Genomic DNA, 14,510 nt, shown 5'->3' with positions numbered 1-14,510 from the left:
TGCTAAAGCTTCAATAAAAATATGCCTTTTCTTCTTCAAACTTAAGTCAGTGTTTTATTTTCAGAAAGCTTAAATATTTCTGTACAGTATTCTAGATTCAGGTAGATAGCCGTGTTGGTCTGATGCAGTCAAAATAAAAATAAAAATAATAAAAAATTCTCCAGTGGCACCTTATAGACCAAGTAAGTTTGTTCTGGTATAAGCTTTCGTGTGCATGCTTTTCGTGTGTATCTGAAGAAGTGCGCATGCACAGGAAAGCTTATACCATAACAAACTTACTTGGTCTATAAGGTGCTACTGGACAATTTTTTATTATTTTTATTTTTATTCTGTATGGTATGACGTTCTACAGTGGAGTAATTGTGTGGAATTATTTTACTGTTGCATATTGCTTGGCGTTCACCTCTTACTTTCAGTTTTAGTTCTTCTGATTTTGGTTTCTTAGCAATTAATCTGGGGTTCCTTACTGTTGAATAAGCATAGCTTCATTTCACACACCCCTCTTCTAGTGAAGGCAATAGGTGCCTTCAATAGCAGGCAACATGAACAATGTATTTATTGTCTTCTGTTGTGACACTACAGGCTGTGGCCCATCTCTATGCTAGGTTTGATTGCCTTAAGTATTAAAAACCTTTTAAAGGTCCTGAACTGACTTTGAAAGGACCTCCACTTCATCTACAGTATCCAATGGTAGCACTTTACCTCAGTTTTGGGGCTATTTTCAAAGGTTTTGGTAGCACAGTTCTCTCATTTTACAATTACTTGGAACTTGTCTAACACAAGATTCAGCTCACACAGTTATCTACCATGCTTTTCCCAATCCCCAGTGATGTTCTCTGCTCACTGGTGCTCAGTGGAGATTCACTAGATAACACACAAAAATTTCCTTCTATAAAAGCTTTAGCACATGATAGTGAAGAAACTATGCCAAGCCTATACTTGCCTGCAGTATTTTCACAGGCATTTAAGCTGAAATCGTTGCATGTGAAGGTGGAGTGGACGAGATGTGCAATGGGTCCAGTATGCATTTCTACATGTTGTCTGTCTTGTGACCCTGAAAATTATTCAAGGCTGACTATGTTACTAGTGTGGCCATATTATTATTTAATAAGACTGCTCCACTGATGTAAAAAAAAATCACTTAAGTACACAAAGAAATACAATATCGTGTTGGAAATCTATTTTCAGGTTTCAGAGATAGCAGATGAGTTGAGTACACTGCCAATGAGGGCTCAACTGTCTGCTGCATTCATTACTTATCTTTCTGCTGCGCCTGAAGATCAAAGAAAAGCAAGTTTGGATTCATGGACAAAATCAGCTAATCTGGAAAGTAGGTATTGCTATATCTTTGATATGAAAATAAATAAAATATTAATCAGAATTATAAGGTATAATTATGGGCTATTGAACATTGATTAGTCATTAGTGTTGTCCTGGGAAGCCAGAGTTGTAACTCCTTTACTCAAACATAGTCATAGGGAACCTCTCTACATCAAGGGAAGGGGGGGAGGGACTCCTGAAACCTCTTCAAATAGAACTTGAACAAAATAATATCATCTACTCTCTGCTTAGAAACAGATAACCTGTTTTGACTTTGGTGTGCGAATTGTGCTTTACAATCCAATGAAAGCAAGTTATGCGTTCTGTATAAGGGGTTGTCCCTCCAACCAGCTCTCAGTGATCCATTTATTTATTTTATTTATGAGGTCCCTTAATGAAATAACACACACAGATGGGGAGGTAACCACAATTTAATATGCCCTAGATGCTCATTCAAATGGTGAGAAGCCATACAGACATAAAATGTTCTAGCAAATTTAATGGAATTAAAAGAAGCGTCTTCTGTTTTGTTAGAATTTGATCTTATGCGATTCCTGAGCACAGAGAGTGAGCAATTGATCTGGAAAAGTGAAGGGTTGCCCTCGGACGATCTGTCAATAGAAAATGCCCTTGTGATTTTACAGGTAAATTGTATTGCTTTTTTATTCTTTTGGAGGCACTGCCTGTGTAGCATGATAGTACTCTCGTACTGAGATAGTGTGTGCAGTGGGGAAGGCTACAACCTGGCTGTCTAGGGGGTGCAAGTGAAGAATGAGGTTGTCTGTCACTTTTTCTCCTCAGTCTTTTAGATCATTTTCTGCCTCTACTCAATGTTGTCTGTGGAGTGGACCCATGATCCCATGAATACTGTATTAGATTATCTAGGAAATCTTGGGCTCCTTTGTGAGGAAGGGTGGGATATAAATTTAATAAATAATAAGTAAATAAAACAGTGTCTCCCCAAGTGAACTATTAAGCATTTAAAATTTCTTTCCCTGCATTTGAAATCCTGGTAATAGTTGAATATCTAAGAAGGATGCTACAATGTTAAATTCAGAATGCTTTACACATGGAATTTTATTTCCTATGTTTCCCTCCCCCTTCCTGTGATACCTTTTTTTCTTTATATACTATGATTGCTGTACCCAATGCAAACATTTTCAGCTTTTCATTACTTCCTTTTTAGGATTGTTAATAGGGTGTTTTAATACAAATTATATAGTTGTGTAGTTTCTTTCAAACAGAAACATGATTGAAACACATTTCTCCCCCCTTCTTTTTTTTTTTAACAGAGTAAAGTTTGCCCATTTTTGATAGACCCCTCTTCCAGAGCTACTGAATGGCTGAAAACTCATTTGAAAGAATCACGCTTGGAAATCGTCAACCAACAGGTCCTATTTGAATCTTTTAGATGGTTCTTTAATATTGGAAAAGAGATCCCCTTATTCTCTTATACCTTTTTTAAATTATAATTTTTCCCTCCACTGATCCTGAAAAGATGAGCCTGCTTATGCAAAATACCTGATCTGAAAAAGTATTGTCTACATCTGCAGTGTTTTATTCCCAATTTGGGGGTGGGAGTTGTAGCAACCCAATTTCAATTCTTCTTCATTGGGTTCAAAGGCATTTAAATGACAGAGGGATTCATATCGCTCCAAATGTCTTCTTCTGCTGTTTAGAGGGCCAGTGCTCACCTTCCCCTCCACCTTGTGGCTAATGTTGCATGTGACAGAGGTGCTGCTCAGTCAAAGTACTGTACCACATTTTTCTGTTACTAGCAGAGGAGATGTGTAGCACAAGAGCCCATAGTTTGGCAATGCTTCCAAACAGGGACTATATCTTTTAATACAGCCTTGATAAAAATGGTCTCACTGTATTTTGTTTACATCTTGACTGGATCTGAAAATGTCTTGATGAGGCATTTATTTTTCCTATCATCGACTTAATATGTTAATATTGAAGTAGATCGAACAATGGTGGTAAAATTTTATTTGTGCAGGATGCCAACTTCATTAACGCTCTTGAGCTGGCTGTGCGATTTGGGAAAACTCTCATTATACAAGAAATGGATGGAGTAGAACCTGTGCTTTATCCATTGCTCAGAAAGGACCTTGTTGCGCAAGGTAAATTTCCAACTTTAATTGTGGCAGGAATACAATACTCTCCCCCCTCCCCCCCCCCGCTTCTCAGTCAGATAAATGGACAAATCAGTTTAAAAGTAGCTGTGCTGTTTGCATGGATTTTTTTTTAAAATCCTAGATATTTTTAAAAAATTATATCATCACTAAAATTTCTCGCCAGGCTTCTCATTCTCCCAGGTATGGGCATTTTAACTAAGGAAATAGGAACAATTCAGCCATGCAGAATTCCTCTCTGTTTTCTTTGCAGATGGACACTTTTTCATGAGTGCAAGTGTAGCTATGGAGTATGGGTTCTTTATTATTTTGCATTTGATAATCATGCACTGATGATGTTTCACAGCTTGTTATAAAAATATGATTTATACGTTACAATGAATTGGTGCATACACAAATCCTATTTGGGATTCAACATTTTTACAACAAGCAGGTGAAATTTATGTGGTAAATAAGTAAAATCAGCGCACGTCCTTCACCTGAAACAATCTGCCAGCTGATAGATTATACAGAGGTTCACACTGACCTCTTCACACCTGGACATTTTTTCTTAATTGCACAATTATCCTTAAGTGACACTTCATTAAGACCATCTTTGGTCCACAGTTAGCACAGTAAGGACTCACCCTGGGTCTGATTCATTCCATGTTTGTTCAGTTGGTCAAATTAAGCAGAGTTTAAGATTATTGTTATTTGCTATTTTTTGTTATAATTGGATTGCCAGTCAGTTCCAGGAAGACTTTCAAGAAAGGAAGCAGGATCTTCTTGTGTCAGTGTACACAAAGACTACTTGTGCTGTTTTGCATCTGGTTCAGGATATGGTGGTAGGTTACCAATAGCATATCACAGATGTACTCCATTATAAGACATATAGTGCCTTATACTATGGTGTCTATCAGTACACCATACTTTGGTTCGTATTGGGTAGATTAGTAATGGGAATTGGTTACAGGTTGATTGTCCAGCCTACTGTGTTATACTAGGCAGCCACTAGATATACAGCAAGAAGGTGTCGATAGTGAATGGGTCATTTCCCATTTTCTTGCATACTTTACTTTCTTGTGAATACAGTGGAGCTGATTTTATGTTAATTATTATAATAATTATTAGATAATACTGAGCATGTAACACTTTTTAAAAAATGGTTCATCTTGGTATGTTTTCCTCCCACAGGTCCTCGATACGTTGTACAAATAGGTGACAAAATAATTGACTATAACGAAGAATTCCGCCTGTTTCTATCAACCCGAAACCCAAATCCTGACATTCCACCTGATGCAGCTTCCATTGTTACAGAGGTTAACTTTACAATAACACGGAGTGGCTTAAGAGGGCAGGTAGGCATTCATATCTCCAGGAATGATACTCTTCATTTTAACCTAAAGACACAGGGCTTTATACCACTCGTGGAAGATCCTGATTTCTTTCCCTGAGAGGCCCTTTTGTACAGTATTAATACTTGTATCAAAAAAACCTGTAAAGGAAAAACGGCCACACCTAAACTTTGATCAACCTCTGCTTTGTGACAAGGAGATGGGATGGGTGATGAAGAAAATGAGAAGATTCTGAGAACATACAGGTGGTTCTGTAACCACAATGATAGCGCTTATGTTGATGAACATTTTTTGAGCTAGTGCCAAAAACACATTGTGCTCTGATATAGGGAAGCATGTTAGTGGGTTTTTTCCCTATACAGTAGTACCTCTGGTTACGTACTTAATTTGTTCTGGAGGTCCGTTCTTAACCTGAAGACCACTTTAGCTAATGGGGCCTCCTGCTGCCACCGCACCGCCGGAGCACAATTTCTGCTCTCTCGGAGTATGTAACCTGAAGCGTATGTAACCCGAGGTACCACTGTATAAGCATGGCATTCTCTGCTTAGGGCCGAGCAGCTTGTGGCCCTCAGTTGTTAGGCTCTTTCTCCCTACATGATTGTAATAAAGAAGCCGCAGGCAGTGTTTGGATCAAAACACAATGAGTGGCTATTTTTCTGCAACATTCCTCATGGTGCGTTAATCCCTTTTAGCACTCTTGCACAGCTGGCAATCTCCACAGAGAAAAAAATATTCTCACTTTAATTAACATGTCCTTAAGTGGTTAGATTAGAAAGTTCCATTATAATAGAAAACATCTTGTGAGAAAGGTATACAATAACATGCAGTTTATATGAGGGTTACATTTTGGAGATTGTGCCTAAAGCCAAAATTATGAAGAGTAAAAACACATGGGGTTCAATGGCCAGTAGGATTGCCAATGCCATTTCCCCCCAGAACCCTGCCTCCTTTCCACTCCCTTTTAATTAATTTTTTTTCCCATGCACTCAAAGCTGAATGTGCAAAAGTTTAATGTGTGCAACTTACTGTACTTAATACTGAAAAACAGGGGGTGAGAATCCATCTGAATCACTGGGCTGAGTTGGATTCTGTGGACTAGGAAGTTACGCTTAAAGTCTTTATAGTCCAATTATTTTTGTGGGTTCTGATTCACATATAGAGTTCCCCTGCTTATAAAATGTCCTTCTTTCTTCTGTTTAAATGAGTGTTACACCCCAGTCACATAGAAACCTGTTGGAACAACCACAGGGCTCTGGGCCAAGGCAATATAGTTGAAATATGTCTAACGCGTATAAGAAATCAAAATTATTTAAGGTCAGTTTAGAGTAGACTAATGGTGGAGAAGCAGCAAATAGTGCTGGATTATTCTCTCATTCATTTTATTGTGCTCTTGTTGGTGCTAACAATGGATATTAATTTGCTTATTTATGTGACTGATAAGCCAAGCAATGAATGAAAAACATTGTCTCGGGATAACATTTTTCATGTTAATGATAAACAAAATATATTAATAAACCAGACATCTCTTTGTGTTTGGTACATTTGCGTGTATGAATCTAGAAAAGAACAGAGCTTCAGTGGCTACCATTACATTCAATTCATTTTCACTGAAAACTTGAATAGTGTGTTTTAGATTAGGAGAGCCATAAGTGGTGAAATCAGAGGAGCTTCTGTCCCTTCTCTTCCTCACTGTAGTCCCCTACAATACCCAAAAATCTGCCTCAGGGTTGGAGAGCTCTCTGTAGTAGTGTAGGATAGGCACAGTATCTGAGAAGGGCAAGGGAATCAATAGTATTGAGTGGGAGCAAGTTTGGGGGAGTAAAGTGCCTTTATCCTGTGGTGTTGCAATGGACTCAAGTGGATTTGACTTCTCCTAATGCTCAAAAGTAGGAAGACACACAGAGTCCATTATAACATATAGAAATACCTTTCAGTTAATACAAACAGCACCTTTTGGACCCAAACCAGTGTTGAAAAAGCAAATATCTTGATTTTATCAGAAAATCAGAACAAAAGGATACTAACAGGCCGAACCACTGGATCAAAACCAGCAAGATGAAATTCAAGAGAGATTAATGTAAAATCCTGTATTTTACTATAAATTATAATAAATGCACAAGTGAAGATAGTGGGGACCTGTATTGCTAACAGTACATAAAGAATAGAATCGTAGTGACTCACAAGCTTAACACGAGCCATTTGTGCAGTCGGGCTGCTAAAAACAAAATGAAACACCAAACCTCCAGGATTCCTCTCATTTCTGTGATAAACCATTGCTTGAAAATTCCGTCGTCTCCAGTGCTTGTGATATTCTCTTCTGACATCTCACTAATTACCTGCCAGCTTCTAGCTTTGACTATTCAACATGAAAAACCAGATTTGGAAGAACAGAAGACAAAATTGTTACAGCAGGAAGAAGATAAGAAGATACAATTAGCAAAACTTGAAGAATCACTTTTGGAGGTAAAACGTAGATGGGCTGCATTTATTTAGGAGTTTCTGTATGAAAGACAACAACAGACTTAGAAGATCGTTACTGCCAGAAATATGTTTAAATATCTGATGACTATAACTATTTTAGGCCAGCTTGCCATAGAATATGGATTGCTTGCTTGGGGGGAGTTGGGGAGAAAGAACAACAGTCTTAACATTGGAAAGTTGCTTCTAAAGGCTGCACAGTGCTCTGGAACAATGCATAAGGAAAAGGGGATGTGGAATCAAGCTTATATATGGAGCAGAAAGTGGCCTAGAGCCGTCCACCTGCCAGTCACTTGATGTTGCAATGATATCAGGTGACCTTTTTGCCTTATAAGGTCTCCAGAAGCCCTTTCAAGGTACTGTTTTGTGCAGCTAATTGTCAGGTTTTCAGAAGCCCCTGGGCAAGACAGTGTTTTTAAAGGGGCTTTTGAAGATATCAGGTATAGGGCAGGTGGGCATGGCTTGGCTGAAATGGTATTGTGAGCCAGATGGGGAGGCCTGATGGACCTAATTAGGACTGTGGGCTGGATGTTCCCTATGCCTGCTTAGAATGAGAGAGTGCTAAATTTGAAAGCTTTTCTTTAGGAAAGGATGAAAAACACTTTCAGATCAGCAGTTTTTTTCTTCCTTCAGAAAATTCTTCTGCAGTGGTACCTTGGTTTTCAAGCGTGATCTGTTCTGGAAGACCGTTTGACTTCCAAAATGTTCAAAAATCAAAAACTCAATACGGAAGTCTCAAAACTCAATATGGAAAACTCAAACAGGAAGCTGCCTCGGAAGTTCGACTTCCGAGGTGCGTTCGAAAGCGGAAGCATTTACTTCCAGGTTTATAGTGTTCGAATTTCAAAACGTTTGTCAACAGAGATGTTTGAAACCCGAGGTACCACTGTATAACTGATACAGTTGCAAACACATTATATGCTGTGTAAGATTGAAAGTGTAGAGGTCCTTTTTCATCTTTTTATGTAGAGTTTCTCAGGCATGCCTCATTACCTGTGGATTAATAACACAATCCATATCTGTGCATGATGACTTCTTAAAAATTACCTAGTTGATCATTAGTGAAGCATTTCATTGACTACGTCAATAACTCATTTAAAATCACAGCAGATTCATGTATATTCTTGGAATATGTCAATAAATCATTGCAATTTTACTCATTGAACCCTATCAGTTCAAGCCCCTATCAGGGCTTGTTCAAACTTAACGTGAAAACCCAGATTTAGAGATGATGAGAAAGCTGTGTGACTAATAAAATCCAATTTCAAAATGAGTTCAGGAGCATACCCAAATTCATTTTAATGTGAATTGGCAATAAGTGAATGAAATGCTGTGACTAGGATGGAAGGGTAGGGTAGCCTGGTTCCAGCATTCAAGAAATGTAATGCATACTTAGAGTTCATCAGCATCTCTCTAATTTTTAAAGTATTGCCACATATTCCATATATACACCTCACTTTTCCTTAAAATTGCCCAGTTATAAGGAAACTGAACTCTTTTTCCTCCCTGCAGACACTTGCAACCTCTCAGGGAAATATACTTGAAAATAAAGATCTGATTGAATCCTTGAATCAGACAAAAGCAAGTAGCGCTCTAATCCAAGAATCACTTGTTGAATTTCATAGACTTCAGATTTCTCTCGATCAGGTAACTTGGCTTCCTTATACTTGTTTTATTTGGGTGCACTTTTGCTAAGTAAAATATTTTATAATAGCTCCTATTTGATTAACTTGGCCCTAATTCTGCAGTCTGTTAGTATATCTTACATTGCTTGATAGAACTATTTCAATTACAGATATCTAGTAATAATATTTTATTTCACAAGAAAGAGACATAGGGCACCATCCAGCTCAGAATTGTGCTTGGCCCTGCTATGTCACTGTGATTTCATTGACAGAGTTCAGCAGGGTGATTCATTCATCCATTGAAAGCAGTGGCTTATTCATTCATATATTAAGCTGGACACTGTTTTCTCTACCTTCACCAGTGCCAAGTCAGGTGATGTAACTGAAATTCTCAAACTGTGGAATGAACACATCTTTTCTGATGTCTTCAGTCACTAGCAGAGACATTTTTGTGTTCTTGGACTGAAATTTTATCTCTTAAGTTTGGGTATACTTTGGTGAACAGAAGGCCGTTAAAGGTATATGACTTCTATGACTGGCTCCCTGATACGTCACAAATTAAATTTGCATACATGTTAGTGACTAACTTTTTAAATTCAACACAACAAGATGATGTGAAAGGGAAAGGAGGTAGAGATGAACAGGGGAGATGTGTTATTATTGTAGTTACACATGCCTAGACTTATTTTCAGTAGGACATGCAAACTAGAGTATTTATGGAATAAATTTTACCCACAAACTCAGTGTTCTGAAGTTATTTTCAAAGAACTTCAGTGGCTTAATACACAGATGCAAATCCAATTCTAGATGTATCGAAGGGTTTGTAGTGGAGCCGGTAGGACATTTCACTTGTTCATCATGCTACACTAGGCAGTTATGCCAAATAATAGATGGCTTTTGAAACTGCCAGGAATTTGCAGATAGGTTTGCGTCCCTCTTGGAAATCCCCCGTCTCCTTGCTCAATGTTAAGCTCCATTTAGTTTTTTTCTCTCTTGCAGATTCATCATCACTTGCTTTCTTTCCCAGTTTTACAGTTGAGCATTTGTGAAATATATTTTAAGTTTGCAAAATTTTATTGAAATGTATATAAGAATGAGGGATCATATAGTATGCCTTACAATGTGCAGGACTACTGTACTGTATATATCTTTACGTATTTTGTTAGAAATGAATTTATTTTTTTGTGACCAGTAGATGGCGGTAGCATTCTAATGCTAACTCTTCTTTTTTCTTAGGAAAGGGATGCCTATCTCCCTCTGGCAGAAAGTGCCAGCAAGATGTACTTTATTATCTCTGACTTGTCCAAAATTAATAACATGTACCGCTTTAGCTTGGCTTCTTTCCTAAGACTTTTTCAAAGGGCCCTACAAAGTGAACTGGTATGTGCCATTATTCTGAAGCAGGCAACGTGTTATTTATTTTTAGAGTTTTATATATGTATTGCTTTTAAATTGTTACTTGCCTCAAGTCCTAGGAATAGGGCTGTTTGAAATAAATTGGAAAGGAAAAGGAAAGAAATAAGGGGGAAAGCACTTATTAATGGTAGCACAAAATGTCTAAGTACTTTGGATATTTTAAATAAGAACATAAAATTAATACTGGCAGTATTACGTGGCATACATTGTACTGTCAGGGTATGAATAAAGAGAAATTCTGTCCTATGGGAACTGCAGAATCTTCCCAGAGAACGTCTTAATAAAATACTGTATCTCTAAAGGTTCTTGGATGCAAAGGTAATAAATTCTAAAAAGCAAGTTCAGATGAGGATATTAAGATGAATTTTATGTAAATACGTGATCTCCAGTTATTAGCTAATTTGCAAATAAAGCAAATTATTTTTGTATTTGTCAGAATGGGGCATCATGCTTCAAAGGGTTTTTTTTGAAGTTGCTCATATGTTATCAAATCAAAGTTAACAGCAGCTGTAATGGGAGACTTTTGAAGACCCAGGATACTATGAAGTTAGGACTGTGAAGGCATAATGCATCTTTCAGTTAGTCAAGGTTAAATCGGCATGGTGAGGCAGCATGGGACCAGCAAGGGGCAATGTTCCCAATAATCAGTTCAACTCCTTTTTACTCAGAGCACTTTTTCTTAGGAAGATAAAGTGTTAAACACTCTATCAAAGGAAGACCCAAATTGCTACAAAACTTGTGCGTGAGCATGTTTTCAGTTTCTACTGAAATTCCCCTGAATTTTATTTTATTTTATGTAAGCTGCCATTAGTGACATTCTGCAAAGCACTTGCTCCGACGAGTTTCTTTGAAGATGCAGTCTTGGATTCAGTCTTACAAGTATTTATCTTGCTTTAATGCACGTTAACTGTGGCTTGTTAATACAGGTGCAGCACAAAAAGCATTCAGGGTGTTGCGCCCATGCCACTACTTCCCATGGGAGCTTTCGCGAGCCCAGCTTGCTTATCGCAATGCTTTGGTGTGGCAGGGAAACAAAGGGGCAGTTTTACAAGAACCTCAATTCTTAGATTTAGGAAGCCGAAGTCCAGAGTCTAAGGAATCCTGAAATCAATAGAATGTACATGTAAGCACCAGACCACAACATGATGGGGTTGTGCCACCCACCTGACCTCCATCCAGCTGGGTCCCTACGGCATACCATGCTGGCGGAGGGGAGGAACAGGATGGTGGTGGGGTTGGCATGGAGCTTGTGGTTGACTCCACCAATGCCTTTGCACTGTGGTGGGCCAGCCTTGCTACTACCATTCTTCTTCTCCTCTCCATCCTAGTATGCTGCATTGACTCAGCTGGATAAGGTCAAATGTGTGGGGCAGACTCAGCACACCATCTGCTTCTGCATGCAAGTCTTTATTTCTGTCTCTGAGCAGGAAGAATAAGATTCAAGCATGATGAGCCAACCTCCCAATTTCAGGAAAAAAGAGTATCAAAGGACACAGCTTACTTGGATGAATTCTTCCTGATGGGTCCATTGAATTAGTGTAAAACAGATCAATTAAAATAGTATACAGGCTTAAAATACTTAAGGATTGTAAATGGAAAAGGTTCCAAAACAGGCTTAGTTCATATTGCCAACTAACCTCCTTCATATTGCCAACTAACTAACTTTGAGAGTCCAGGTAGATTTTTCCAGTATTTAATTGTACATTGTGTTCTGAAAAGTTTGTATAATCTGTTATGGTAGTACTCCTCTCTGGTAGGCCATACCCAGGCAAGCTTCTCTCAGCCCAATGTTACTGCTGACATGTTTAAATTACTTCTCTGAATGAAGTAGATCAAACTCAGCCCTCTAGATGTTTTGAGACTACAATTCCCTTCATCCCTGACCACTGGTCCTGCTAGCTAAGCATCATGGGAGTTGTAGGCCAAAAACATCTGGAGAGCCGAGTTTGAGGAAGCCTGAAGTAGATGCTTGCTGATTGTAGGGGGAGCCTATTGCTTGGTATACATACACAATTTCCGTAGGTTGACAATATAGCACACCAGCGATATTTGAGTTCCTTGAAATAGGTTTTTATCTGTAAAGTGATAGTTAACATTTTAACTGGCAACCCAGTCAGATAGGTAGAGTACAAATAAATTATTATTATTATTAACCATTATTTTCAGGACTTGGGAAATACAGAAGAAAGAATCAAGTCTCTTATCAGCTCCTTAAAACACATGGTATATGAATATGTCTGTCGCTGTTTGTTTAAGGTAAGATTTTATTTTCCTCTGCACTGATTCACAGTACTGAATGTGAAATTATATTCCCACTGCAGCCATAGCTTGGCGCGCTTGAATATATGGATCAGTAGATACAGAATAATGCTAAAATTTGCTTATTTGTTAGTAAGAGGTATTTGCTTTTTACTCATGAGAGCTGTACACAGCAGCTTTTTGCCTTGTTTGGCAGAACAAATGAGTTTCCTTCTTTATAAACAGCCTTTTTGCTCACCTTGGGACTATTGCCTTATTACAGCACTGGGACACCATTAACTTCAGAAACACCAGTATTTGGAAAAAGAAGGAAAGGAATGGTACCCAAAACAAACAATGTTCTTTCAGGATTCACTTATGGCTTTACTGATAACTCTTTTTTATTAAGGGCACATTGCCTTAGTTCATAAAATCATCAATCTCTTGAGTCGTACTGGATCCTGGTATCGTTGTATGCTGTAATATAGAGGAACTCTTGTACTGAGCAACATATCAGCCCCTTCTGACACCCCAGAACTGATGCAGCCCACTTTCTCTGCCTTTTCTAACAAAATAGAACTTAGTAGAAAAGGGTATATATAACCTGTCCTATAAAAAACCCTTGCTGGAAGGAAGCTGGAAACCTTGATCAGGGGCAGGAGCTGCTTTCACCTCATCCTGTGCTGCCCCACCAATTGATTTATACCTATGCATCTTTGACCAGTTCTTCACATTAGCACACAATGCACTGCACTGTACCCCCAGACACATACTGAAGGGTACCTTGGGGCAACATTGTGACAGGTCCTGTGTCAGATGGGGAAGGAACAAACATCTGGACTGTAGTTGAATTTGTGGGAAGATATAGCCATCATACACACTGGAACCACTCCAGGCCTTAGTGGAAACTTGCATTCATCACTTAGGAACTCGTTCTCCAGATTGCCTTATGTCAAGGGTGAGAGTCCCAAACAGGATAGCTTCATGCACAGTATCGCCACAGAGTGGTACCTTATTATTTGAGAACCATTTTGGTGAATGAGCAGTGGGTTTTCATTATTGGCTTAGTTCACTAGGAAGCATTATTGCACAGGAATGCTTCTTGCATGACCATAACCTTTCTGAGAACAGAGGGAACACATAATTTTGTATGCATGACACTATAGGCTGAAAGGGAATTACCTGGCACTGAAAAATGATTGACCTGTTTTGTAACAGACTATGCAGCACATATTTTTCCAGTGGACTGCCCAATTACTCACTTTGAAAAGAGTGAAGTGGTTGTATCTACTATGGTTAAAATAAGCATACAGTTTTTAGATTGTATTCACAGTCAGAGTACATGCAGAGGCTTCATTGAGCTCTAATGAACAAATTCCCCCCCGGAAAAAGATTATACATAACAAATGATGCAAGGCAAATCATTCATTTAATAAAACTAAATACTTATTTATGTATTTCATTGGCTATATTGTAGAGCTAGTGTAGTGTGTACAAGACTCAGCTATCTTTATTGTGTATTTTTTAATTGTTCCTTCAGCAATGAAATGCAGAGTAATATTTTATTTAATGGAAATAAAGCAATACCACACACGAAAATGTGTTCATAAAAGCACTGAAAATGGCACATAATAAAACCCTACAAGAGATCAAAACATCTACAAAGTCTGGGAAACCAAAGAAAAGCTCTTTGCCTAGCACTGAAATGCCATTAATAGCTGCCAGGCAAGCTGTCCTGGGAAGAGCATTGCAAAGAGGGACTGCCACAGTTGAAAAGGCTTTCTCTCCAGTCACTACTCACCTTATCTCGGATGGCACAGAATCTAGAAAGAGCCTCAGGTGATGATTTCAGTGATTGGGCAGATTGGTCAACACCAACACTTTGAATTGAGCTTGGAAATCGACCAAAAACCAGTTATGCTTTTAACACAGATGAGATATAATTTGGATACGCAGTCCCAGTT

The 14,510-nt window shown here is 38.4% G+C and overlaps 1 protein-coding gene across 1 annotated transcript in view; it reads left to right on the top strand.

Moving 5' to 3' along the window:
• Positions 1-14,510, top strand: part of DYNC2H1 (dynein cytoplasmic 2 heavy chain 1) — a 144,528-nt gene that overhangs the window by 70,776 nt on the left and 59,242 nt on the right. The window contains exons 62-70 of the mRNA XM_083608904.1: positions 1,189-1,330; positions 1,855-1,964; positions 2,613-2,711; positions 3,320-3,443; positions 4,629-4,792; positions 7,133-7,252; positions 8,780-8,914; positions 10,129-10,272; positions 12,475-12,564. Coding sequence (XP_083465030.1) covers positions 1,189-1,330; positions 1,855-1,964; positions 2,613-2,711; positions 3,320-3,443; positions 4,629-4,792; positions 7,133-7,252; positions 8,780-8,914; positions 10,129-10,272; positions 12,475-12,564 — 1,128 coding nt within the window. The remainder of the gene's footprint in view (positions 1-1,188; positions 1,331-1,854; positions 1,965-2,612; positions 2,712-3,319; positions 3,444-4,628; positions 4,793-7,132; positions 7,253-8,779; positions 8,915-10,128; positions 10,273-12,474; positions 12,565-14,510) is intronic.

The sequence above is a fragment of the Podarcis filfolensis genome, assembly GCF_964270895.1.
Source record: "Podarcis filfolensis genome assembly, chromosome: 4".
Taxonomy (NCBI): Eukaryota; Metazoa; Chordata; class Lepidosauria; order Squamata; family Lacertidae; genus Podarcis; species Podarcis filfolensis.
The sequence above is the reverse complement of the archived record's forward strand: the minus strand, read 5'-3'. Positions and strand labels throughout refer to the sequence as shown.